Here is a 27,355-nt window from a genome sequence, read left to right as displayed (position 1 = left end):
AAGAAAGAGTGGATAAGTACACACAAGAAATGTGGAAGTTATTGCTGCGTGACGGAATTAAGTGTGGTTCAATTTGCTTAAATATAATGAGCATGTGTTTCAGAACGGGGTTGGCAAAAGTGAGAGGAGTTGCTTCCTTATACAGTCAAATCTGGCAAATTTTTATCCTTAGAATCATCAAATTATATTTTCTAGTTATTATCTAAACTGTAATGTTCATTTAGAAAGGGAAAAAAAGTGAAGGAAGACCGTGCATCCTCATTCGTCAGCGTGAGGCAGAAAGCACTAAGGCTCACCACAGACTGAGACGGAAATGGGGGTGGTGCAAGTCCCCTTTACGTAACTTAACTCACAGAAATAGTTTCACTCGTTCACTCTTTTCCTTTCCTCCTAACATTGTCTTTTTGTAAATTCTCCTCAAACCAAATTAACATCTGAGTGACACTGAAGCATGTTTCATCTTACTGTGGTAATGGCATTTGTTTAAACTGAGTCAGAACTGGGTTTTTCCTCCCCCACAGGCCGTCGATTACTATTTGAAAGCTCTGAGGTCATTGGGAACACGAGACATACACCCCACTGTCTGGGACTCGGTGAACTGGGAGCTGTCCACTACTTACTTTACTATGGCAACGCTACAGCAAGATTATGCTCCGTTATCTAGAAAAGCTCAGGAGCAGGTGATGATGTTTGCTGGGTTCTAAAGGAAGTCTGTGACTTGACATATTCCCTTAATGTGACTGAGCGTCTTTGCCTTGACACGCGCGCGGTATTTCAATGTTTTTGAACTGCTTATGGAAGATTATACACTTGCTTTTTTTTTATTTCCCTCCCACTCAACAAAAAATAGATTGAAAAAGAAGTCAGTGAGGCTATGATGAAGTCCTTGAAACACTGTGACGTGGACTCGGTGTCTGCCCGGCAGCCTCTTTGCCAGTATCGAGCTGCTACCATCCATCACAGGCTGGCATCCATGTACCACAGTTGTCTGAGGAATCAGGTACTGCCATTCAAATACAGGTGCAATGCTGAGTCCATTTAAGTGTTCTGGGCACTTGTCTTACATTTCAGCATACATTTTAAATGCCATCTACTCTATTAGCTACTTTAGAAAAACTGGGATTATTCCCCTCTTGCTTATGCCGTGTATTTTTCTCTACTATAATTGATTGGGTCTTAGTTTGCAAAATTATATATTTGCCTGGGTGTATTATTTTGATCTTTAAAAATATCATTAGGCTTTATAGGAATGGTTTTATAGTTAATTTTGAAGTACTTACCTCCCAGCTTCTAAACTTTTTATTGTGAAATAGAGCATATATGAGGTGTGATAAAAAACTACAATGAATGTTTAAATAAAAAAGATATATTACAGTAAAAGACACATTGCCATTCATCCCCCTCAAAATACTTCCCCTCACTTCAAACACACTTATGCCATCGTTCTTGCCACTTTCTAAAGCAGTTCTGGAAGTCCTCTTTTCCTGAGTACCTTTAGTTGCGCTGTCGTGGCTGCCTCAGTGTCCTGAATTGATTTAAAACGTTTACCTTTCATACTCATTTTGACTTTGGGGTAGAGCCAGAAGTCACACATTGCGAGATCGTGTGAATAAGGTGGAAGAGGACACACCGTAATGTTTTTATTTGACAGAAATTGCCATATACCAGAAGTGATGTGTGACACGGAGCATTGTCATGATGGAGGCTGAAGTAAAGACACAAAAGAGGACTCCCAGAACTGCTTCAGAAAGTGGCAAGAACGATGGGATAAGTGTGTTCGAAGTGAGGGGGTGTATTTTGAGGGCGATTAATGGCAATGCGTCTTTTACTGCAATACATTTGTTTTTATTTAAACATTCACCATATCTTTTGATCACGCCTTGTGTGTGTGTGTGTGTGTGTGTGTGTGTGCGCATATATATATGCACATAGAAAATGTGTGTGATGCATGTGTATAGTTTAAAGGATAACAAAAAGAAGCCCCTTCCTATCTCACCCTTCCCTGTTGAGTCTCCTCCAAACCCACCTGGAGTAACACTGTCCTGGATTTTCCATTATATACGTACCTTTTCTGTGTTTTACCACTTAAATGGTATGTTTACATTTTACCTGCTTCTGAATTCATAGAACTAATCATACTGTATATATTCTTCTGTGGCTTACTGCCTTTCATTGGCTTCGTGTTTTCAAGCTTCTTCCAGGTTGCCGCATATAACTGTTCATTTTCTCAGTTCAGTAGTAGTCATTACATGAATATATCACAGTCGATTTATCTAGTCTGTGATTAGTGAACTTCTGGGTTGTTTCAGTTTGAGGCTGTTAGAAATAACTGTAAACAGTCTTATTTATACATGAGTCCTGGTGCCCAGGTAGATGCATGTATTTCTAAGAACAATCCGAGGCCTAGGTAGAAGCTGCCTTCCTTCAGACAGGTTGCCTTGCTTCTCCCAGGAGTCTTGTGCTTAAGCTTCTCAGGGATGTTTTCTGTTCTTTTGTTTTCCCTTTTTCAGCTCAGTACCAGAAGATGTCTCCTGCAGTCCCTTGGGGCATGGGTTTACTTCTGGGTTGCCTGTAGCCTTTGAGCTCCAGTTTAGTCGGGGGGCACTTCTTTCCCCCTTGAGCTGGCCTTGCCCATAGGAGGCCCCCGGCCAAAATTCAAGCCTGCCCGTGTGGCCTGATACCCTCAAGGCAAAAGCAAGCTTCAGAGTTCCAGGACAGTTCAGTGGAGGAGCACGGTCTTTTCAGCCGATAGCGCTGGGGAGGCTGGGTACCCGTATGCAGAATGCGCTTGGACTCCTGCCTCACGCTGTATGCCGGCTTAACGGAACGTGGGTTCAAGATCTGCATGTAAAGGCTAAAACGCTAAGACTTGCAGGACCCCGCCATCGCTAAGAAGCAGTTAGTGGTGCAGGTAGAGACTGGAGGAGGTTGCTGCTGGGAAACCCCGGCCTCAGGACTTGTTTCCTTTACCTCCGGTCCTAGGTGGGTGATGAACACCTCAGGAAACAGCACCGGGTGCTGGCCGACCTTCATTACAGCAAAGCTGTGAAGTTCTTCCAGCTCCTGAAAGACACTCCCTGTGAACTGCTGAGAGTACAGCTAGAAAGAGTAGCGTTTGCAGAATTCCAGATGACCAGTAAGTCTCACTTTTCACTTCTCAGGTTTGTGCACATTGCTTGCTGGGGGATTGCCTTAGAGGGAGGCAGGCCGGTGGCTCTGTCTGAGATGTAAGGAATACTGTTTGCTTATTGGCCCTGCGTCAGTGTCTTTGTGGGGACCAGGAGAAGTCTCTACAGTTTCTGAAGTGCTTTTTACAACTTAGAGAAATGGATTAGATTATGTACAATGACTAGAAATATTGAAATACAGCCTATGATCCCTTATTTGAAAAAAAAATTATGAGAGTCATTTGGACAAAGATTTAAATCCTCACGAACAACTTAGGAATGCAGAGACAATGGTAAAAGAGTCGTGGTCCTGTGGGTCTCTTTAAACGTGCAGCCGATACTGGCCGCTGTGGATTGTGGTTCTAGAACAGGCAGATCCTGAACAAGGTATCTGGGTGGGATGTGAAAGGAAGGGTAGGGTGGGAGGCAGTGAGGCTGCTTGATTGTCTCCGCGGCAGGGAATAGGGTGTCTGCATCCCGGAATGGGCCCCCTCCCCCCGAGTCTCAGCTCGCTCATATGCCTGCTCCCCTTCTGCAGGGGAGTCTTGTGAGAAATGCCTCTTGTACGGAAGAAACAAACAGTATTCGGAGTACTGCAATTCATTTGGTTTCGTTTCAGTTGTTTCCTTCTATAAAACTAAAGGAAAGGTAATAGTTAACATACATATGACTCTCTGTTCAGTATTTCTGGGAAGATACACGAGAAACTGACAACATTGCTGCCTCTGGGGAGGGGGCCTGGGGGGCTTTCACCGAGGTGAATTGTACACGTTGTGAGACTGGATTACCTATTCAGAACAGTTTTTTAAATGCTTTTTACTAAAAGCATTTTTGTTAACTTTTCCCAGTATATATGTAAGAATGCCTGGCTGGGTGTGTGGGTGGTCCCCTGGGATGAACAGTAGCTCTTTCTGGGGTAGCTTTGGGGTGGTCTTTTTTCATTTCCATCTTGGAATTTTCTGCCATGTTTGAATTCCTTGAAGTGAGCAGGCATCTTTTGTATAAAAAAGACATACTGGGAACAAATTTGTTAAGGTGGTAAGTATGTGTGATTAATTCTCTTTTAAAAAAATATTTAATACTATAAGTACCTGAGAAAAGTAATGTGAATATTTGGTGGGTTTTGTTAGCTAGATTTGTCAGCCAGGTTAATCAGTGCTCTAGTGTGCAGCACCTTTACCCGGTCTCATTTTACCCAGTCCTGTTTTCTCTAGTACAGTAGGACTCGAATCTAGCTCCTAGCGTCTCTCTTACCTGCGCCCTGCCCCAGTCGCATTTCCATACATAATCAGCGGCTTGCCTTCCTGAGGCCAAGATCTGCAGTGAAATCATAAATCTCTACTGATTATTAAGATAACAGGTGGTTTATACTATAAAGAAAGAAGGCAGCAGTTATTCCCCTCTGAAGAGTTGGGGGGTCCCCTAGACCACTTTATGTCTCACACCATCTACAAGTCTGGGGTTCCCAAAAATCATCTGCAGGTTTGACAGTTCACAGAAGGACTCGGCAGAGCTCACTGAAGGGTGTTACACTCGTGGTTACATTTGTGACACAGAAATAAAATCATCCAAGGGAGGAGGCACCTGGGGCACAGTTCAGGAGAGTTCTGAACCCGAAGCTTCTTGAGAAGCTGGTAGTCCTCTCCCCATGGAGTCAGTGCTAAATGCCCCAGCAGTGATAAGTGACAACATGCACGGAGCATTTCCCACAGGGAAGCTCACCCACGCTTTGGTGTCCACAGTTTTTATTGGGACACCAACAGACAGGGCTAACTGCCACATGGCTGACCTTTGTCTCCATCCAGCCCCGCTGGAGGTCGTGGGGCCCAAAGCCCCCACAATAAATCAATTATTAGGCCCAGGGTCCCACAGGTCAACAAAGACTTTTTGTCAGACAGGATATTCTAAGGGCTTAGCAGTCACATCCTGGGAGCCGAGGGCACAGGCCAAGACTGAACAGGGTAAGTCCCTGCCACACACCACCTCGTACACCCAGAGGGCACACACACACACACACACACACACACACAACTAGCGTAAGCGCCCAGAGGGCACACCACACACACACACACACACACACACACACAACTAGCGTAAGTACCCAGAGGGCACACCACACACACACACACACACACAACTAGCGTAAGTTCCCCGGGGGCACACAACACACACACACAACTAGCGTAAGCGCCCAGAGGGCACACCACACACACACACACACACACAACTAGCGTAAGTTCCCAGAGGGCACACAACACACACACACAACTAGCGTAAGCACCCAGAGGGCACACACCACACACACACACACACACACACACACACACCCACCCACCCACCCACCTCCACTAGCACAAGCTCCTAGAGAGCAGGGCAGAGATGCTTTGTGGTGTCTGACCACTGCAGAAATTTTACTCAGGTCCTAGAATCAAATGAAACCTGACTCAGCTGGTCTGACCTTCCGCTTTTAACAGTAAATGGATCCGGGTATTTTACAGTTAGGACAACTGACACCATTGCTTCGGACACATGACCAGTTTCCTGTGGCCGCTAAGTAGTGGGGCGACCTTCCGGCTGGCCCCTTAACTGCTGGCTCTTACTCCAAATGGGTTGTGTTCTCACCCCAACAGAACACTGGGAGGCAGGGAAATAATTAGTATTTCTTGCTTTGTCTAGACTTCATATTTTTCTCTAGGGATAATTACTAAACAAAAGCTGGAGTTCAATTTGGTGGGATTCTTGTGACTACCTTTCCAGTGCTTGAAAAATCAGAATTGTCATTAGTACATTGACGTTGGATGGGTGTCTAGACTTATATTTAAAGGAATGATCATTTTGTGCCTTAACACTCTAGGTCAGAATAGCAATGTTGGAAAATTGAAAACACTATCTGGGGCTCTTGATATAATGGTGAGAACTAAGCATGCGTTCCAGCTCATCAGAAAGGAGCTTGTGGAGGAATTGGCCCAGGTAAATGGATAAAATAATTGTCTTTGTTTTTTATGTGTCTTGTGCTAAATGGCGAATGTATCGAGTGAGCGTATGGAATGCGTGTATGTGTGTATATGTGTTTACATACATGCATACGTGCATCTGCTCTGCATAAAAACGCAGTGATGTATTATATTTTGTTGTAATTATTATTAACTCTTTTTTTAATATGTAAGTATATCTTTTAAGTTTTTTTCTTTAACCACATCGACCTTGATTAGTAAGGCACTGGGAATAACATAGTCTCTGTTAAGTTTTGCTTTGCGAGTGTGTGTGTGTGTGTGTGTGTGTGTGTGTGCGCGCGTGCACGTGCGTGTGTGTATTTTTGGAGAAAGAAAAGGCGTGTCCTCTTTTATCATTTCTACTAAACTGCCGGGAGCAGGTGAGGCTTTCCAGTCGGGAAAGTCCTTGTAGCTTGCTGGGCATCCCAGCATTCACGCTGTGGGCCTCCCAGCGTTCACGCTGTGGGCCTCCCAGCGTTCACGCTGTGGGCCTCCCAGCGTTCACGCTGTGGGCCTCCCAGCGTTCACGCTGTGGGCCTCCCAGCGTTCACGCTGTGGGCCTCCCAGCGTTCACGCTGTGGGCCTCCCAGCGTTCACACTGTGGGCCTCCCAGCATTCACACTGCCTTCCAGAAGCTTCCCCGCGTCTCCATGGTACACCCGCCTACTCCTCTCTTGGCCCTGGTTCGTCAAACCCTGTAACGTACCCCTTTCCATCTTGCTACTTCAGCCTCTGATGTTGGAAGGGAGATTTTTATTCAGGAATTGTTTCTTCTTTGTAAGTGTGAGATCATTTTATGATCTCAGAGGAGGAAGGAGGAAGAGGTGGCCTCATCACAGCCACCCCACCGCCAGCAGGGCTGTCCCTGAGAAAAAAGTGATCTCGGGTTTGCTGGCTGTTTGTTGTTGGCTTAAAGCTTGCTGGATTAATGAACTCACGTCCGTCACTTCAGTATGAACTGCAGTTGTCGGGGAACTCAGGTGATGAAATAACGTCTTGTTGTTTCAGCCTAAGAGTGAGGAGACTACGCCCGTTGCTGATTCTTCTCCTGGTCTGAATCGAGAAGAGGTGCTCAAACTCCTCAGTATATTTGAATCCCGGTTGTCATTCCTTCTCCTTCAGTCCATCAAACTGCTGTCTTCAACTAAGAAGAAAACGGGGTAAGTCAAGTTGTTCTTTGTGGAAATTTCTCTCCCAGCACGTTGCTTGTAGAAGGCACGTAAGTCATCCGTACTGAGCCTGTGGAAGGCTAGGTTGTGTTCGCTCCTGTCTGATGTGGGTGGTCCAGAATCTTCCCCAGGGAGCCCCCTGTAGACTGCACTTACAGACACAAAGAAATGGCGCTTCTTAACGGGAAATATGCCTCTTGGTTGTAAGGTTTGTTCCGTGGCCCAAGGGAGGAGCACTGTTGTTCGATGCTGCCCTCTCGTCGGCCCGTTGTTAGTCGTCCGCATCTGCTCGGTGCTGTGTGGACAGCTCGGTGCTGTCCCTGGTGCACAGCAGGGGACTTGGCATATTAGCAGGTACGCATCTTTTGAAGAAGCCAAGGGAGACAGTGTGTATGGTTACACAAAGTTGAAAAACGCATGGTTTTTCCTGTTTAACAGTACTGGGTAAATTTTTTCTTAATTTTATAAATATATGATATGCGAGAAACAGTGGTTCAACGATTTTCACAAATCAGTGGCTTGAATGATGGGCTAACAGGCAAATAGTTCAGTCTTATAATATCTTTTATAATCCTAACAGTCGTATATATGACCTAGGTAATTTTGATTTTAGTGGTGGGTCCTATAACCTGTTCATTCAGGTTTTTAATATTCTGCTGAAAAAAATTCTAATCTGACGTTTTCGTGCATGATACTATTTAGCTAATTGGTGTTAATTTTTCAAGGTTTATTAAGTAAAAAAATGTATTAAATGTGATACTTGTGTTGATCCGATTGATACGTTGACAGGTTTCAAAACATAGAGAATTATCAGTTACCAGGTCAGTGACTTTCTCTCATGTTTCACTGATGAAAGCATGTGTAATTGTATTGTGAAGATAAAGACATCCTGTGCGCTGGCCCAGTTATTCTTCATGATTTAATGAACATTTCTTTTTGAAGTAAAAGGAAATCAAAACTAGACTTCAAAAGAAATACTAATATGCTTCCGTTTTGTTTTGGCTGTTTCTCCCCCTCCCACCCCTGGCCAAAGAAAGATTAAACTGAGCTTAGTAATTAAAATGTTATCTTAATTTTCTTAGAATCCTCAAGAATTGCTGTGCAATCTAAGAAAATTAGGATGTGTTCAATTTAAAACAATTTTTGTTTTCTGTTTGAGATTATGCAGGCACTTCCTCTCATGACAACTGCGTTGGTGGTGCCCTGCTTGAAACAGTTGTGTTTCTTCTTTTTGGATTAAGAATCTGTTTGCTCTTGTACTGTAGCTCAGTAGTCACTGCGTTAGCAGATTGGAGCCCCTTCATCTTCTGATGGCTTTGGGGTTTAATATAATAAAAAACAACAAAAATAGAAGTAATCTCAGAGGGTTTGGGAAGTCCTTGACCATAGTGCGGAGGACAGGCCCTTCAGGTTTATGGGTTGTTCCCAGCCAGGTGTGTACATTTCATATTCTGTTAACGTCAGTAAAAAGGAAAGTAGAATGGAAGTTAGTTGCCTTTGGACAAAAGATAACACTATAAAATGATAGAACCTTTCTGAATACAGTTCTTGGTTCAATGAACTGATGAGAGTGAATTGAGGGAGGAGATAATTGTAGAGATTAGAAGAGTAAGATTTAAGATTCAGAATTATGATCAGAACAGTTCAAAGGGTTTTAAAATTTATGATCCCAGCAGCCATCAGTTATCTTGAGGCATTTGGCTAAAATGTCGTATCATTGTCTATGGAGAATTCATATTTAGAACATTGCTTATAATTATTAAGTGCTGTTGCCTTGATTTCTGTTAGATAGGAGTTTAAATTTCTTATAAGGTTATCAGAGGTTTCATGAATGTCAACCGCCCCCCCCAAAAAAAAAAAAATGGAACGTGGAGCGATCTTAGGCCCAAACCAGAGATAGTGAACATATTTTGAACTGTCACTTTTTCTGTACCATGGGTGGTGTTGAGGGGAAGAGATGGGGAGATCTGCCTGATAAAAAGAGGGGGAGAGGCGCAGTGGGTCTCAAGTAGTGTGAGGGGGCCCACGGTGGTTCCGGAGGGGCCTGTGTCAGGCCAGCCACAGGTGGCAGGGGTGCTGCTGGGGAGGAATGAGTGGAGCCGTGAAAGAGGAGGCAGATCTTCCAGCCTGAGCCATGTTGTGGGCAAACGGGCAGTTCTAGAAAGCTGCCTATTCTCTGGCAGGCTGGGCCCATGGGCACTGAGGCAAAGGCAGATTCGGTACATTGGTGAGTGGAAAGAACATAGGTTCAAAGTCAGAAGACCTATGGTGCTTTGACCTCTATCCAAATGCCTAACCCTCCAGGGCTTAGTTTTTACAGCTATAAAATAAGAATACTGGGCCTTGCCCTCTGAGGGGACAGGGCGATCGTGTGGCTCAGATGTGGACGTGCACACTCTCAGGAGGCAACACAGCTGGCAGCCTGACCTGCCATGTGTGGCCAGAGGTCTGTGTTACTTCTGGACTTGTTTTTTTTCTTTTAAAAAAGGTGCTAGAAATGAACTGCTATGTCTTCTCAGTAGTAACACGAATATAATCCATTGACCTGTTTTATGGGAAAATATTTTCAGAACAAACTGCAAAGTTCAGTTTTTGTTAAAACAATTGTTAAATGGAGTGCTGTGTAGAACCTTCCCCGTGAGAGGCTTTCTTCGCACAGAAGTGGCCCTGGTGTTTAAGATGCGTTGAGGTGCGGTAGTTCTGAGTCAGGAGTCTGTGCTTCAGTCTCCAGGGGAGCAGCCCCATAGCTGCGTCAGCCGCGCTGCGTCACACAGGACCCTCGGGCTGGGCATGGAGCCGGGAGGAAGCACAGGAGCTCCCCCAGGCCCAGCCCGTCTCCACTGTACTTTCCTCAGCGTGGAGCCGACACTCTCTTGTCTCCCCCCACTCCTACCCCAGCAGAATGCAGAGTCCGTGACGGCGGGGATTTGGTCTGTTCCATTCACAGCCACGAGCACTTGCCAGTATATAGTAAGCACTCCAGTATTTGTAAAAAGAATGAGTGTGGGTTTTAATAGACGTGTTGAGTTACATGTCTAAAGACAGGCCCCCAAGCAGTAGATCAGCTGTGGAACAGGACCGCGGCTTCCCCGTGAGAAGTGGTGGGTGGGCTGTTACTGTGTATTGTGTGGATCTCTGTTTGAACTGGTGGGGGGCATCGCCGTTCACGTCACTTCTTTTTCTGTTCCGTTTTCGTTTTATTCATCAAGCAGTAACATTGAAGAAGATGTAGCCCTCACAACCAACAAGCAGATTTACTCCCAGCTTTTGAGAGCAACCGCTAACAGAAACACAGCTCTTTGGGAAAGAGTCGACGTTCTCATCCGCCTGCTGGACCAGCTGGCTCCCGGCCGTGGCAGCACCGTCCCATGACTCATGCCAGGGCCGCACCCGCACAGATGCTGCAGTGCCTTCAGCACGGGGGCTGGTTTGTCCATTCGGTGCTTCATTTAGTTAAATAAACGGGAAATATCCACTTAGAACAACAGGCACAGCGGTGGAAATGCAGACTTCTCATTTCCCATGACAGACAAATCATGGTCGAATTCTTTGGCTGCTTCATTGCAAGTGCTGAAACCAAATCAGAAGGAAAGCTCCCAGTGTTTATTTCCTTGAGAAGTGTGCGTGCCTCAATATTAATACACTTGCTGTGATGCATTTACACCGTTAAATATTTTTGAAGTATGGTATAAGCTATATGAGTTTAAGATACAATTATTTTGGATAAATGTTACTTTGGTCAAGGGAACTTATTCCAAATGAGTTTAGTCGTTCAGGTGGGTTAAAGGAACTTCCTGTATGTCGACAGTGTTTCCTTCTAAATGCACAGAAAGAACTCTGCCCTTTTTAAGCTTCAGTGCAGGATTTCTCGAAGACTAGCCATTGTGCAATTCTCGGTATTTAGTGCATGTTCTGAAGGGATCTGCTTTTCTTTCACCTTGTATGATAGTTGATCAAGAATAGGTACCCCCCCACTTTCTTATTTTAAACTTAAAACTGTGAATAATGTAAGAAAATTATTTTGAATAAATAAATTATTTATTTAAATGTCTTTGTCTTTTTCCATTTCACATTCTTCACATTGAGTTTTGATTTGAATTGGTTTAATCAATTTTACAAAGTAAAGACTAAAACATTAGAAATAAAATGGTGCCATACACGAAATTCTCACGAGACTGTAGACGTATTACTTGCTGCTGGTCCACGGCTCCTATCCAGTTGCGTACAAACATGCTGTCGTTCCAGTGCCCTGTGTGCAGTGCAGTACTTGTCAGTCAGTCGTCTCAGCCGCAAGAGACTGTAATGTGTTAAGCACGCTCTTTCCTGTCAGGGTGACAGTTTGGATGGATGTGCATGACACCTTCATAGACAAGCTCGCTGGGCCCCCACATCCACTGGCCTGGGCCTGAGCACAGGATGAGACGCAGCTGGTGACTTCCTTCAGAGCCATCTGCATTTTCGCCGTGCAGCCTCTTCATGTCGACTGGCAGCCCCTCCAGACACACCTCTTTGAGGGAATCTCAACTATGCTAGAAAAGCGTCTGCAATAAACTTGTTTTAAGCTGAATTTTTATGCCTTGCTTTCGTACGCTGAGATTTTAGATGTTTTCCTTGACAATGATGATCCCTGTCAGCTGGGCAGACCTACCTCTTGCCATTGTCTACTTCCTTGTTCAGTTGTGTTGTCCTTGGGACAGATTTGTATCAATTTTCAAAAATTAACCATTGGAGCATTTCAAGTTTTGACTAAATTATAAAGCAGTTGTACAAAATCAGCTACATCACCTCTCAGGACAGCTAATATCCTGTTCCCCTTGCGGCAAGCACACGCGACTCACACTGTCTCTGCTAGTTAAACCTGGACACGTGTGTTGTACACACCCAATTCTGGATTCATGAATTCAAAAAGGGTTTTCTACTTACGTAGAAATAAGGTCGAGTTAGGGATATGAGAGTCGCTTGCTTTGTCTAATGGCCTCTCTTCTTACTTAGCCTTTCCAGTCAAGACGGAAATTTGTTTTAAGCAAGAAGATACAAATTCGAGGTATCTTCCCTTGTCAAAGCAATAATATGAAAGTTCCTACAAGGGAAAGAAAGGTGCTTTTAAAATGTTTTTGTAGTTTGCTGATTTTAATTTAAATCTTAAAGTGCTTGTGTTTTAGCTGTTCCTTTAAAAGAATTGTGGTATTTGTGGCCTGAATCTTTTTCACTTAATTTCAGTGCCCAAATTTTGTCCACATCATTCCCTATGACATTGGGGGATTTTGTCTGTGTTAATTAGAGGTCACAGCTATATTATGTAAAGTTAAAGGGACATAACGTCTATCCTAGAGATGATTGATAATAGGAAAAATAAAGTTACCCAATTAGCTTTAAGAGACTTATTTCGGTAGACTAGCCTTCAGAACATAAATAGACTGCCATACAAAGTGTTTCCTGCTTTGAAGCAGAAGGAGCATGTCATGAATTACAGCAAACCAGAGAACCATTCAGGACCATCTGGATTCAAACAAAGAACACCCCAGGAACGGAGAGAGTGGGAAGCAAAGATGGGTTCCTCCAGACTTGTTTCATAACCTTTCCTAAAAATCTGTAAAATTATTGGGTAAGTTAGTTTTTTTTTTTTTTTGCCTGAGAATTTGATTTTTTTTTCCCCCCCAAAATTCAAGTAATGCTTTTCCCATGGGTTTCAACTTAGCCCTATTCGCTTCTGCTACTAAAAGTCAGACATTTCCTCTTCGAAGAGAAATCTGTGGTTCTCTGCATTTGCCTGTTTTTCTTATTACATATTCAGGGTGGAGGCGTGGACGTCACAAACGTCAAACCACTTCTCTGAGATTGGCTTTTTCGGGAAGACGCCATTGGATGGGAGCCACGGACGCTGCCGTCTGTCTGCGTCGGTCACCACTTTCCAGTACAGGCTACCTTTGAAGAAGAACACGGACTTGTGTGCGAACGAGTAGTAGGCAGAGTCTATGCTTCTGAAAGGGTGGTTCTGTGGCTCTATCGCTGGGAAGACGTCCGTCATCTTCTTCGGGTAAGAACCAAGGACTTGATTTCTGTTGACATCAAATGCAAACACCTGCGAAGGAAATAAAATAAGACTGGCTTTTCTGAAAATCCTTCATTTTAGGTTAATTTATAGTGACAAGGTAAGTATAAATCTGTGGCTTTGCACTCAATTGTTTGGGCTTCACATTCTTAATTTTCCATGTGATGGGATGACCTGCCATTGCCATATCTGAGAACAGTTTCTAACTAAGAACTTGGCCATCTGACATTTCAAGTAGGGATGACAGCAACACCAGGCCCCAAAGCCTCCTACTTACAAAGGACCCTTTGAAGAAGTAAATGAGCTGCTTCCTTCGGTCATAATAGGCAGTGTCCAGGGGACTTGGGATCCCAGGAAACCCTTCTGAAATCAGTTTGGGGTAGCTTTTCCCTCGCTCGTCTTCTGCGTGGGCCTGATCCTTCTCACTGTCGTATCTCCAGTACTGATTTCCTGAGAGCCAAACAAAACGGTGACCACAGAAAACGACACAGGACAGCCTGCAGCCTAGGTCCCTGCAAACCCTGACGTTCTGCTGTGATTCCGGCAGGAGGGAGGACTCACCATATCTGAGTGAAGCCTCCACTCAAATGATGACCCAGGTCCTGAATTACTTCTAGATTTGACCCCAGTAATCCCAGTGTGGCCACTGTCAGTTATAGTTCAGGACTTCTTAAACCACTGGAGCATGTGCTCCAACTTGGAAAGATCCACACTGTAAAGTCTGTCCTGAGGCAATTTCTCCATGTAACTGGACTCCAAGAATTCTTCCTTTGTGTGATGTGAAGGAAAGCTAAGACCAAGTTTACTCACAGATTTCTTATGGTAAAATTGCATGCCAAGTTCTTAGTTTGGCTCTTGCCTCATTAGTTCTGAGCCATTTAAAGCCATATGGTTGTATTACTAAGATTCAGGCAGCGAGCACCCACAGTCTATCTCTGGGTGGCAAGGGGAAGAAAAATCAGTAACCACAACTTCCCATTTGAGACCAGACTCCGCACGTACCCATCAGCCTGCAAAGGCAGCCTAGCCAGTGTCTGGGACAGCCGGGGGGCCTGGGCAGGGTGGCTGAGAGTCGGGAAGCAGCAGCAAGAAAGTCCCCTACATGTGTTCACAAGACCACCAGGCCCCCCACCAGTTCCTGCCTCCGCGAAACACTGACCTGCCTGCTGGATGAAGTCCGGCCCTGCCCTTCCAACCTAATCCCACCCCTACGACCCTCCAGGGTGCAGCTGTCTCAGATACGCTTGTTCACTCCCAGCTCTGAGGCTGTGAGCCTGGCCTTCCCTGCGCCCTTCCCACAGCCCCACCTCCCCTCACACACTACCCCAGGTGTCCTCTTCTGGGCACTCCAGGCCCTACCCACCCCTGCCCTGATCCTGCGTGGCTCCAGCATCTGATTCCGTTGACAGTGCTCACCTCCTCTGCTCACTTTGCCCCTTTAAATCATACGGTATTGGTAGCCTGCTAAGGTGTTTTTCTCCAGAATCAGACTCACACTTGTGTAGGGAGAGCCTTTTCTTACAGTTCTTGGGCAGCCAACTCAGAGCCCAGCACCATTCACTCATTCGTTCATTTGAAGAACTCAGTGCCTTGTGAAAAAGATCAGGGATACCACACAGTCCTGTGTTCACAGTTTACAATCGGATGGAACACACAGAAACCAAGGAATTTCTAGAGCATTACACAGGATCCCTGGTAGGGGCTCAAAGCATTTGTCCTGAAAGCGTTTGTTTAATAAAAGAAACAGTGCCGTCCGTAAAGACCTCTACCTTTAAAAAAATAACGTTCGTCTCTTGTCCAAGTCCAGATGTGGACGAAAGCATCCAAGCTCCGTGCTGGGACCCCGTGCCAGCCAGCGAGGATGTGGACGGGGTCGCCGTATCGGGTCCGGTTGTTGCGGTTTTCATAAAGCCAGTACCAGCTGTTGCGGAAAAAATATGTGCTAAATCTCACCGTCACATCTCCATGTCGGTTTCTCTCTGTACGAATCCAGTCAAATGCAGTATCAAATGAGCCTTCACAGGAACCTTAAAAAACAAAACAAATAGAGAAGTCCAGCCACTCGTTACCCTGGTGCAGAAACCAACGGTTCCTACTTTCATGTGTGACTTGTATAGAGACAATTGCAAAGTCGGCATTTTCTATGCAGACATCTTAAAACAAGACATCTTATGGGATTGGAAGTAGGCCTTCCCTTGCTGAGTGGAGAGAGCTGGAGGGACCCCGCTGGCCTGCAACAGTTCTGGGCATGACTTCTGGCTTCATTCTGTTATTAATAGTGCTCCTGGTCACCTGCTAAACTGTCTCGCTTTGCATACTAGTTATACGATCACCCTAAGTATAGTTGATGCCTATTTTGATGGCTGATCGGACTTCGTTGGAGGGAAGACGTTCTGGTTCTGGGCACACACAAGAGGGAGATTGTCACTGAGGGAAATAAATGTGTCCTGGCCTCTGTTATCCAGATGCTGCATGCCAAGAACAGGGCGGTTTGAGTAGAGCAGAAATAGGGGTGGTGTCTGTTTTAGATGGACAAGTGGAGACTAGCTTTCCTTTCCTGCAGCCTCGGTGCTAAATCATTAATCCTTTCCATTAAATAATTAGCACCAGCCCTTTGGCCTGGACAAGTATGCAGGCGTGAAAGCTCATCCTGGCAGGGCTGCTGGTCTTTGCCTTGGGAGTGCAGACATTTCTTCCAGCGGCTTCCAGCTCCTATAGCTCTCAGGGGATGCCATGACCTGGGTGGCCCACTTGTGTTTAGAGAACCCCTATGGCCCCCTCCTTCCTCGCAGGGAGTATCTAATGGATCCCATGAAAGACAGGACACAGAGGAAGTACCCATGAGAGTGTTTTGCTCTCCAAAATGGCTACCACCTAGCCATGGCCACCCTTAACTAAGAATTGGCATCCCAGAGCCTGAAGGCAGCTGCTCTTCTTGGGTGACGTCAGACTGTACCGTTTGGTGCCCTTTGGGGGCCAGCCTCCCAGTGAGGAGCAAATGGGGTCCTCTTATGCTCTGAGGACCCCCAGTGTCTCTGTCAGCTCCGAGGATCATCTCACCCAGAACAGCCTTACCATACAGCTTTTGAATGGCTTTCCTGTCTGACCAGTCCAACTCAAACGCAGGGCCCTGGGGAATGTAATTTGGCTGCATTATAGATCCTGTCCTGTAGGTGTGAGGCAAGCCGAGGACGTGGCCAATTTCATGGACGGCCACCTAGAAGGGAACACAAACCATCGGTGCAGTGTCAGTGCTGGGTGAGTGTCACTGGGACCCACCCCATCACAGAGGGCAGACCCTGGGCCTCCAGAGCACAAGGGGAATGAAGCTGACAGCCAGGGAACTTGCTCAGAAGGAGGTGGACCTTCCCTGGAGAAGTTCTGGCTTTCTGGACTCCAGCCCACGCAACACTGCCCTTTGCCGCGTCACTGCGGGCAGCTGGAGACCACTTACTTTGAGAAGGCTGATGCCTCTGTCACTGGTGGGAGGTGTGAAGTGCTCGTCGTCGTCAAAATGAATGTCACCCAGGTGCCAGGCATGTGCAAACTCCTGGCCGTTCCCATCAAAAACCCGAGGACAGCCCAGGTGCCGGCCTGGCAAGGGGAGAAGGGGAGAGGGGGTCCTGGTGAATCAGGAGTGCCCACTGCACAGACTCCTTCCTCCCGGGACCTGGGGACACAGACACCTGCAGGGTTCCCAGCCTCGAGGGGCTTGCAGTTTGGTGGCAGAAGCAGCTACTCCTGGACTAACTACTCAGCATGAGGAGTGCGTGACACACGGTTCTTTATAAGCAATTTTTTTTGTGTGTGACAAAATGTAAAGAGATAAACAGAGCTGTGTACCAAGGGCTGTGGGAGCCGCGAGGAGAGCAGCTGTCCCATCCGCCAGCAAGGTGTGTGTGTGGTGGCACGTGGAGTGCTGTGAGAAAGCTAGCTGATGGAGACAAAATCTGAGCTGGATCCTAACTGAGTGGTCATGGAATGAAGGAGGTGCTGCCCAATGGCCACCCGCCTTACATTTGTATAGTTTCTCACCAAACTGCCCTGTGTACTTCTTGCAGTAGGAAGTTAGTCCAGTGAGGCCAGCTGGGCAGCTGTTAGCACTCCTAGTTCCTAGATGGGGCTGCAGACAAGTTCCTTTGTCCAAACCCACAGAGCTAGGAGGTGGTGGGGCCTGGGCGACAACCACCCGGCCCACCAGTGCCCTGGAGCAGCCTGAGCCCTCTGTGGGCAATGCTCATTGGGCAGACCTGCTCTGCGACAAGTGGAGGGACCTGCATTGATGTCCCCTGTGACCACTCTGCTCTTTGCAGGGTGACACGCCTGTGCCCTTTCCAGTGAGCTATAACAGTGACACCTACAATATGCCCACGCCCTGACAGGTGCCATCTCAGAACAATCTAGGAGACAGAGTTGGTGCCATTGCTCTGTGGTGACGGAGGCAAGCAGGAGGCCAGGGTGGGGTGACCCAGGTGGGCCCCATTATGCTAACCGGGCCCTACTTCAGGCCATGGGGGAAGGCAGAGGACAGGGTGGGCGCAAAGTCTTACCCCGCCTTACCTCGTCCAAAACCCAGCTGAATGTCAATCGTGGCTCCAGGGGCCGTGAGATCCTCCCGGAAGTCCAGTGGTGTCACCTCGCTCCACATCCTGAAGGCCAGTCTGAAGATGTACCTCTGGTCCTCCACGGAGAGCTGGCTGCTGTAGCCCTCCCCCACCAACCTCCAGGTCAGGGTCTTTTTAGCGAAGGCCCGGGTGCCCCCACCCTGCGGGGAGCCTTTGGGCTGCCGGCCTGGCCCTGGGAGCAGAGTCTGCAGGAAGCGCTTCGGGCGGGCCCTGGGGACCCCCGACCGAGCGTCGGGGACGCCGCAGCGAGGCCGGTTCATGGTCGCCAGCGTCGCCGCGTCCAGCTCCCCGCTCGCCGGCAGTGCGTTGAGCTTTTGGAACTTGCGCAGTGCCTCAGCCAGGGCAGCACCTGGGGGGCCCTCATCAGGCCGGTCGGGGCGGGGACCCCGGGACCCTGGGGCCACGGACCCCGCCCCCGGGGGCGCCTCTGCCCAGCCGTATTTGGACAGGAACCGCTGCCAGAGAGAAATGCACGGATCAGTGGGGCGGGGCCCGGACTGACAACATGCGGTGTTACACACGTATGTCCTCTGCTTGTGTATGTCGCACACAGGACAGTGTGGATCTGCATTGCTGTCCCTCGTGTATTACGTGCGTACTTACCTGTGCTGTGCAGCATTCCTACTCCGTGTTTGTTGGTGGTTTGTGCGAGGCCCCGCGCCTGAGGAGGCGTGTGTGCACCTGTGCGTGCGTGGCACCTGTGCGTGCGTGCACACCTGTGTGCGCACCTGTGCGTGCGTGCACACCTGTATGTGCGCGCCTGTGCGTGCGTGCACACCTGTATGTGCGCGCCTGTGCGTGCGTGCACACCTGTATGTGCGCGCCTGTGCGTGCGTGCACACCTGTATGTGCGCACCTGTGCGTGCGTGCACACCTGTATGTGCGCACCTGTGCGTGCGTGCACACCTGTATGTGCGCGCCTGTGTGTGTGTGCACACCTGTATGTGCGCGCCTGTGCGTGCGTGCACACCTGTATGTGCGCACCTGTGTGTGCGTGTGCGTGGTGCTGCTCACAGGCTTCTCGTACCTGCGCCGCGAAGAGGTCGGCGATGGGCGTGGCCCGGCGCAGGAGGGGCGGCGCGAGGTCCGAGCGGTCCCGGCTGTGGAAGAGGGTCTCAGGCCTCGCGGGCTGGGGGGCAGCGAGCCAGCCGAGCAGCAGGGTCGATCGGAAGATGGAGGCCGCGAGCATGGCCGGTCCGAGCCGGGCTCCCACCTCTGCTGCGTCCCGTGTCCCCTCCTGGAGGAGCGGCCAGGACGCTCTTATAAGCAGCCACGGGAGCCGCCGCCCTTGTCACGCAGGCCTGAAGTGTGCCCAGCTGGAGGCCCGGCAGGCCCTGCGTGTGCTGCCCTTTGAAGACCCCGGGACCCCCGCTCTCGCTGGGGTGAGAACGCCTCCCCTCGCAGCCTGCGAAGTTTGCCACACACCCCGGTAATTACATCACGAACTTGCAGCCGCCTGCGGATTGCGTTTCTGTGGTGAAGTGGGTGTGGGCAAGTTTGCTGCCCAAGTGAGCGGTGGGGTGGCCGGCCATCCCGCCTGGAAGTGGAAGCATCTTCCCGGGTTCATGGACGTAGGTGTTTCTCGTCCCAGGTAATGGCTACGTGGTGCCCGTTCTATGGGCCACAGATATTTCTATGAGGATGAACCAGAATGGCCTGAGCTCCTAGGGCACGTCCCCACCCACGCTGCCCCTCTCAGTGTCACTTCAGGAAGGCAGAAGATGGGGAGGAAAAAGGCAGGCAGAGCGAGGTTCAGCTGCCCTGAATTTCTGACTGGTCAGGCCGGAGAGCCTGAGGGATAAGCTTCCCGGGCACTGTGACTGCAGGTGAGAGCTCGGAATTGCAATGTCAACGGTCTGATAAGAAGAGCAAGTGTGCAGGCAAGTGGGGCTATGCTTTAGTTACTCGTTCATTCATCATTCAGCAAATACTTGTTACTGTTTTGGGGACAGGGAATATAGAAATGAGCACTATGGACTCATTTTTTGCCCTCATGGAACTTATATTCTAAGGGCGGGGAGGCAGGCTATAAACAAAACAGTGAATGAAAAATTCAAATCCTGACAAGGGCTAAGAATATCAGTAGTGGAAGTGAGAGCCTTGGAGGTGCGGGGAGGGGTCAATATTAAGATGGACAGGAGACACCTCTTGCAAATATGAAATTTGAGCAATGAAAGCAAAATAAGCGGGACATAGTCATACATAACATGGGGTTCTGGGGTGGTAGAGGCAAAGGAAAGGACCGGTGCAAAGGCCCTGAGGCAGGCCCTGGCTGAGCACTGCTGGAAATAAGGGGCAGAAGGCGTGTGGCGGATTCAGTGATGGGGAGGGAGGTGGGAGGTTAGGATGGAGAGGAGCGGGAGCTGGGCAGAGGGGGAAGTGTCTATAGGCCAGGTAATTTGGATTCTACCCTAAGTTCAGTGGGACTGTCTTGAGCAGGAGAGTGACTTCATTGATTAATTGTTTAAAGAATCCTCCCAGTTGCTCTGTGGATGATAGATTAAAAGGGGTGCAGTGCAGAGGCAGGTATAGGTTGCATCCTCTGGCCTGGCAGCCCCTCCTGGGAGCCCCAGCAACCCTTCTGTGCCAGGATGGTCTGATGGCCTTGTGGCCTGAGACCCCACACTGGTCTTTAAGACGTTGGGGTTCCCTGGAAGGACAGAGTACTAGACTGTGACCCAGGGGAATCTATTACTAGTTAGGCCCCTGATCAGGTGTTGGGCCCCATGCCCAGTGCTGCACCTGTGACATTAAGGAATGTTCTCACAAAGAGCTGGTACACGCAACCAAAGTACCTGCACCCCACTCAGCTCCTGTCAGCCCAAAGACTTCCGGAGCTGGCCATGTACCAGGTGGGGACTGGATGTCCTGGTGTGAGCGCAAGCAGGGGGCATGAGTATGGATAATGTGGGGCCCCTCCTGATTACTCAGGGCCGCTCACCCTCAGCTATGTCAACAGATACCTGGGCCTTCTTACTGCACCCCTCTCCCTCTCTCCTATGGACATGCTCTCCTAGCACCCTGAACCTCACCACTGAGTGAGAGGGCTTTGTGGTCACTCCTCTGGGAGGGGGACTAACGGGAAGGAACCCTGGGCTAGTGGTCAGGACACAGGCATGGTTCATAGCTTGGAATTTCTCATCGCTACCCTCATCCCTACTTGACACTTTCCATATTGAGAAGCAAACCCCAGGCATCATACACATTTTATCCATAAATATTTCAGTACAGATCTATATAAGATAGATTATTGGGGGGAAAAAGGAAAGCATACTACTTACCATTGTCATGCCTTCAAATTTAGCAATAACCCTTTAATATTACCCAATTTACTCAAGCGGCATTCACATTTTCAACGGTGGCCCCATTCTTTATTAAATTTTAAATGAGCATTTGACAGGAAGGCATACCCTGAAAACTTTGTGTAAAGCAGAAACTAAGGTGAACGGTAGAGGGAAATTACTAGAAGTGGCATGTGGCCATTGTGTGCTTCCCGTGTGACTGGCATCCAACATTTATGTCAAGTCAGAGTCTGGGCCCAGAGCTGGTGACTGCCGCTCCCCACTGTGCCCTGACAGCTGCTCTGCTCGGTTCCCCACCCTGGACTCCAGGAGAAGCTTTGTGTAGCTCAGTTAACCCCCGTGTCTCATAGAATGGGCCTGGCTGGCTCTCTGTGCCTGGTGATCAGAGAGACCTGTCCAGTCCTGGTACCCTACTCTGGTTCCTTCTCACTGTACCATGTTATAGATGTCTGTGTATATTTTTCGATTATACATGTTGTATGTTATATGTATAATACCGGGGGTGCCAAAATAATGTATACACATGACTTGTATTCATCTTTTGCTACTGGTATATAGTATTACAATTTTAATACAGCTTTTTCATTTCTTAAAATGTGTATACATTTTTTTGGCACCCTCTGTATTATATATATATAATCATGTATATAACTGACATTTATATCAAACGTCAGTTATATGTTTTATATATATTTATAGGTTTGTAAAACTACATAGTTACACATGTCAATCATATTTTTCAGTGTATTTATCCATTTACTTAACTGTATCAACATGTCAATGGACAGATCTCTGAATTGTGCTAAGTGGCTGCATAGAGTTCCACTGTGTGGTTAAAACACAGAGTAACTCTTGGAAATCAGGGTATTGTTCACCTCCCCCACTTGACTGGTTTTCCTTCTGTTTTTTTTTTTTTTTTTTAATTGAAATCTCAAACTATGTTTTGATTAGAAGATGAACCCTGAACGTTTTCTCTGGAGGAAACAAAAACCTGCAAAGGCACAAGAAGTCTGTTTCCTGGGAGACTAGAATTCTGACCATGGAACAGAGTTGAGAACTCTGTGATTGAGAGCTGGTGTCCTGAGGGCTGATGTCACACAGCCTGTGCCTTGACAGGTGTAAGACTCCGATGGTGCCTGCCGGCTCGGCGAGCTCTGGCTAAAGGCTGTGCTGAAAGTCAGGTCTGAAAACTTGCACGACAGCTGTCCCTAAGGACGATAGTAAGACCCCTGTAGGGACCCAGAGGCGTGAGGAACTTATTCCTGAGCGGTCTTGTTCTCTGAACTCATTTTTTTCTCTCTCTCTTTTTTTTTTTTTTTTTTTTTGCTTTATTGTGCCGTTGGCCTCATGCAGCTCAGGTGACTGGACTGAGAGAGGTGTGCCTACAATTTGGGCTGTTTGTTTGTCTCTCGGGGCGCTCTTCTCCCCAAGTATTGCTCAGCCTTTGGCTTCTCAAGGCTCAGATTGTTTGATTAACCCAAGTGCTTATTCCAGGTAAATTGGAATTTAAGGAAGTCAGTTGGATTTAGGAGGAAAAACGGCAGGGGGGGGTGTGGCCTACAGAATTAAGGACAAGAGCTCCTGGAGAAACTGGTTCCTGGTTGGTGCAGGATACTCCCCATCTCTGAGCCTAGGGGACGGTGTGGCTGGAAGCTTCTAGAATCTCCTTAAACACTGAGGTGGCAGTGACCCAGTTATCCATGCGAGAATTGAAAACTTTTTGCCCCAAATACGTATTATTTACAAAATGGGTTTGCATATTCTCAGCAATGCACAACATAATATTTTGGGAAAAGACATTCCGTTAGTTATTCCCATGGGAGATTTTTAAGCCTGATGTACAGTGAGGGGTCAATTCTGACTCTGAGAAGATGAATAATTTTAGGAGGTCCAGGTGTTTGGGAGTAAAGCGATTCACTCTAGCACAGGCCTGTTTGTCATTTACAGCTGCCCGTCACTGCCTGGGAAAGGGAAAAGATTCTTCCCACGTTCTCTCCTGATTTCCTTCTCTCTGGACTTTGCATTTCAGTCCCTTTCATCCACAAATAAACCCCTTCCTCAGCCTGGGCCACATTAGGCCTCTCTGGGAGGACTCATTTGTGTTTCACACGCTAAGGCTCTGTGGTTGAAGGTGCTGCCTCCCCCACACGTTCGCTGCCTGCCTGCCCGCTCTGCCCAGGTGCCCGCTTGGCTTTGACCATGATCGAGAAGGTTGACACTCAGGTTATGATTGCCATTGGGGGCTCCTTACTGATCGCTGCTTTTGTGCTCATGTGCTGCTTCCTCTGTCTTTTCTGCAAATTGGCCAACATATTGAGGTGAGTGGCATAAGAGTGAACCCCTTGGAGCCCCTCCAATGGGACCCTGGGGCTCTCTGCTTGAGCGGGGTCTTTCCTTGCCCTGGGGCCACATCCTGGGGGAGGTCAGGAACAGCGGGCAGGTTGGAACAGGTGGAGGCAGGTGAGTATAGCATCTTGGCTTCTTCCCCTCTGGCGTGGCTTGTGTGTGTCAGCGCTGCTCGGCTGTCACCGACGTCATGGAGTTTACCCTCAGCTGCCCAGCTCAGCACACTGACTGCCCCCCCGCCCCAGCCCCAGGCACCGAGGATGGTGGGGGAGGCTGTGTGAATGAGTCTCTGCCTCACGTTCGCTCAGAAGATGCACTGAATTGATCTCCTCTTGCTTGAGCTGGGAGCTCTCGGGTTGTCCTCGCATTCATTGCCCATGGCCTCCTGGCCTCAGGGACAGTGAGGTGGCCGGTAGGGTTATGGGGAGCTGAGCTGTGTGAAGATCCCGGGGACACCTGAAAATGGGATGTAGGTCAGGATACACTTGGAGCTCTTTTCAAAATGATTTGCACTTGATCTGGAGCAGAGGAGCAGTTTTCCAGGAGGTCAAATGAATATTGTCAGTTTGGGGAGGTTAACGCGGAGGGGATGGCGAGCCCCAGGCCTCCCCGTCACACCTGCACCTGCCACCTGCAGCAAATGCACGTCAGGCACTGACCAGGTCAGACGGTGCCAAGCCTGTGGTGTCCGCCCTGGGATTCATCTCACCCTCACTTCACGTTATAAAAATGTTTGGGGAGGAAAGTGCTGGGTAAGGATTCGCAAGGGGGGCAGAGAAGTATAATCGTGCGCTAGGGCCGCACAGTGTGGTTTGCCAGCTGAGAACTTCCGGACAAGTGTAAGAAAGGGATTTAAACAAACAAAAAAGAAATCTAATGCTTTTTATAAAATCTCTGAAGGAAACTGTGACAACCAGTGCATCGACACAAAAGGCAAGAGACTTGGTTTGGACGAAGGTCGCCCTGAGACGCTGCCATCTCCACACTGTCCACTGTCAGCTTCCGACAACCAAGCCTCAGAGAGCAGCAGTGCGGAGCTAGTCCCCCAGGCAGAGGTGGCGCCCCTGCGTCCCCCACCACAGGCCTGGCCTGTGAAGTACAGACTGTCCATGCCGAGCTCACCTGCCTCCTGACTGTGCTTTCAAGGTGTTTGCGGCCCCTGGAGGACAAGAGCTGTGCTGTCCCTGGTCCCCAGGCCCAGACTCAGCAGGTGTCAGGGGCCATGACCCAAATGTCATCTTTGCCAGCCTGGCAACACATTCCACCAGAGGAGCCTCTGAACTCAGATAAAGCCGTGAGTAAATCCAGAGCAACACTGTTTGCTTGCTGACCAGAATGTTGCACGTTGCTTACTAGTCACCAGCAGTGGCTCTTGGTCCTGCTCCGGGACAGCAGGAACACTTTCCTAGGTTGCAATGGGAGCATCCAGGAGGCAACAGCTCAGACCTCTCTTGACAGATGGGGAACCGGAAGGTTAGAGGGCAGGAGTGCCTCTCCTGGCGTCAAGCAGACGCTGGGGACAGGGAGACCGGGACCGGCCCTCAGAGTCTTGCTTCCGGCCCTCCCCCGCGTGCCACGCGCCTCCCGCTGAGCTTCCAGGACCCTCCAGACTGTTCACTTGTAACAGCTTCCCTTCGCAAAGTCCGTCCTTCACAACTCTCCTGGGCGTGGGGCTGGTTGGTGTGGGCGCACACGAGTCCCTGGAAAGAGGGAACGTAGGCCAGAGAGTTCGGCAAGCCCTCTAAGCACCTCTGTAAAATGTCTTCTCCCTGCCGTCCTCTCCCAACTGCCTTCGGTCCCTTCTGATCCTGCAGCCTGCCTGCTGAGGTCCCTCAGCCTGGAACTTGGCTGGGGCTGTCAGGTGTCCTGTGGGGCTCCTGTTTCGTCCCCTGTCCCTGGAGGTGCCGTACACATCCACACACTCGAAGCTAAACGTCCCCAAGCTGGCCTATCCCTGGTGTGCCCCTCCATGCATGCTCTTCCAGCTACTAGGCCACACACGATTCACTCATTGGCAGAACTGTGGTCCCGAAGAGGAACTGGGGTTCCTTAAAGCTGAGTTTTGCCTGCTCAGCCCCCGTGTGCTGAGCTGCTAACAGGCACCTCCAGCCCAGCTGCCCAAGCCCGGGTTCCCTCCTTACAGCGGTAGCCAGGGAAACCGCACCCTCCACTGGGCCCACCTTCTCTCTCGTGGACCCGCTCCTCCTGCCACATCGGCTAGAACCTGTCCTGTCACAATGGGCCCCCATCTTTAACCAAACCTGCTCCACCTCACCTTAAACCCTGGCCACATCTTTGCAAAAGGTCACTTCAGGTTGCTGTGGGGATGAAAGAAGACAGAAGCAGACATTTGGAAAATCCTCATCCCGTTCCCAGCCCACCCCGGCCCTCACTGGGCTGGGAGAAGCAAACCGCCTACACCCAGTGGGGTGCTGTTTCTCCTTTTTCCATGACCTCCTGCTTCTGCCCATGCCATCCTTTTTCACCATGTCCTCCCCACCTGCCTCAGCGGGGTTTCTCTTCCTTCTTCGTGGCTCCCGCCTGTCTTGTGTGTCTAGCTTCTAGAATATTCCAGGCATCATGCTGGAGTGATGGCACCCTGACTGGCGGGACCCAGTTCAGATCATCCGGTGGTTTTCAAACATGCTCGCATGTGGGGACCCCCGGGGCGCTGCTGGTGCATGGGTTTGACCCTAGAAACCAGCGAAACAGAGTGTGTGGGTGGTGCCCGAGCAGCTTCACTTTCAGACGCACGTAACGTGGTTCTGACATGCAGGCAGCCTTCCCGATTCACAGTCTGACGTTACAGAGAAAGCTGTGTTACCCCAAGGCGCTTTCCAAATTATTTTACTCCGTCTTCTGGGGCAAGTGCTGTCCTGCACCCCACACCCCAGCCAGTCTGCAAACACACCCGCCCCCCCAGAAGTTGCCTCGGGCCGTTTGCATCAAGCCCATGTCCACAGCTGCACACGCGCACCTCTCCCTCGTGGGCTAACCTAGTCCTTCTGTGGCGTGCTTGTCCCCAGGGTGTCCCCGTCAGCTTTCTGACCAGCCTGCTGCTCACCACAGCCAGGACCGCAACCCCACAGTAGCGAAGCTGCAGGTTTTCGCCTCCTTCCCACCCAGTAGTCCACTGCTTTTGGTTGAAAAAGCCCCGGGTGTCATTTAACCTCACAAGTCTCTATTTCTTCACCAGCACAATGGGAATGAGAGTGGTGTCCACCACCCAGGATGGACGTCAAAGCAAGGCCTGTGCCTAGCGCTGCGGCACGCAGGCGCTGCCAGTGGAAGGCACCTCCCAATGCTGCCTTCCACGGGCCCACGGCGTGCGGGGGACGCAGGCCTCTTGCCCACCAGCTCACATTACTGAAGGACAGACGTGGTTTCATTCAGCCCAGCTCAAGTTCCGGGCCAAGATTTAAAAAGAGGAAACGAAGTATGGGACAATGGCAAAGCCTCTCGCTGGGCACTGTACCTGCCGACGACCTCGCAGCCTCTCCGCCGTGACTCACTAGCTGCATTGACATTTCTGAGGAAAGAGTCTCCGTGTTTGACTTACAATTGTCAACAGCTCACAAACCAGAAACTTCCGGGGCCTTTTTATAGGACAAATAAAACACAGAGCAAATTTCGGCATTCATACCGAGTTTGCCGGTTATCAGAACGTGGACACATCTGTTTCCTCCGAAACACAGCTCTGC

General features: G+C 49.0%; 2 protein-coding genes and 1 long non-coding RNA gene across 6 annotated transcripts in view; 2 read left to right on the top strand and 1 right to left on the bottom strand.

Annotated features, from left to right (window-relative positions):
• EDRF1 (erythroid differentiation regulatory factor 1) overlaps window positions 1–11,380 on the top strand; it is a 37,613-nt gene extending 26,233 nt beyond the window's left edge. For 2 of the 4 annotated variants that reach the window (XM_019742208.2, XM_019742211.2), the window contains 6 exons: window positions 522–680; window positions 851–1,000; window positions 2,983–3,136; window positions 6,022–6,137; window positions 7,169–7,320; window positions 10,539–11,380. In XM_019742208.2, the coding sequence (XP_019597767.2) occupies window positions 522–680; window positions 851–1,000; window positions 2,983–3,136; window positions 6,022–6,137; window positions 7,169–7,320; window positions 10,539–10,701 (894 nt within the window). In that variant the 3' untranslated portion in view covers window positions 10,702–11,380. The other 2 variants (XM_019742210.2, XM_074338818.1) reach the window with 2 other exon arrangements.
• A 129-nt stretch (window positions 11,381–11,509) lies between these two features.
• MMP21 (matrix metallopeptidase 21) lies at window positions 11,510–19,195 on the bottom strand. The gene is made up of 7 exons (XM_019742189.2): window positions 19,034–19,195; window positions 17,942–18,461; window positions 16,836–16,975; window positions 16,457–16,598; window positions 15,151–15,408; window positions 13,659–13,831; window positions 11,510–13,411 (listed from the first exon to the last, which is right to left on the bottom strand). The coding sequence occupies exons 1-7, from the start codon at window positions 19,193–19,195 to the stop codon at window positions 13,112–13,114; spliced, it is 1,695 nt and encodes a 564-aa protein (XP_019597748.2). The 3' UTR covers window positions 11,510–13,111.
• Window positions 19,196–19,306: 111 nt separating this feature from the next.
• LOC141572875 (uncharacterized) lies at window positions 19,307–27,260 on the top strand. Its single transcript, XR_012498354.1, has 3 exons — window positions 19,307–19,435; window positions 24,555–24,948; window positions 26,851–27,260. It is a non-coding gene; the product is annotated as an uncharacterized LOC141572875 (long non-coding RNA).
• Window positions 27,261–27,355: the final 95 nt, after the last annotated feature.

Source organism: Rhinolophus sinicus, linkage group LG07, assembly GCF_036562045.2.
Source record: "Rhinolophus sinicus isolate RSC01 linkage group LG07, ASM3656204v1, whole genome shotgun sequence".
Lineage (NCBI taxonomy): Eukaryota > Metazoa > Chordata > Mammalia > Chiroptera > Rhinolophidae > Rhinolophus > Rhinolophus sinicus.
Note: the sequence above shows the minus strand (reverse complement) of the source record. Positions and strands in the feature narration are given on the sequence as shown.

Bases quoted from the DNA above. Each gene is read 5' to 3' on its own strand.
- MMP21 (XM_019742189.2), bottom strand. From the start codon at position 19,195: ATGCTCGCGGCCTCCATCTTCCGATCGACCCTGCTGCTCGGCTGGCTC. The intron at 15,409-16,456 runs GTAAGGCTGTTC...TTGTTTTTTAAG, and splicing joins AGCCATTCAAAAGCTGTATG to GTTCCTGTGAAGGCTCATTT. The intron at 13,832-15,150 runs GTAGAGGTCTTT...TTTGGCTCTCAG, and splicing joins CGAACGTTATTTTTTTAAAG to GAAATCAGTACTGGAGATAC.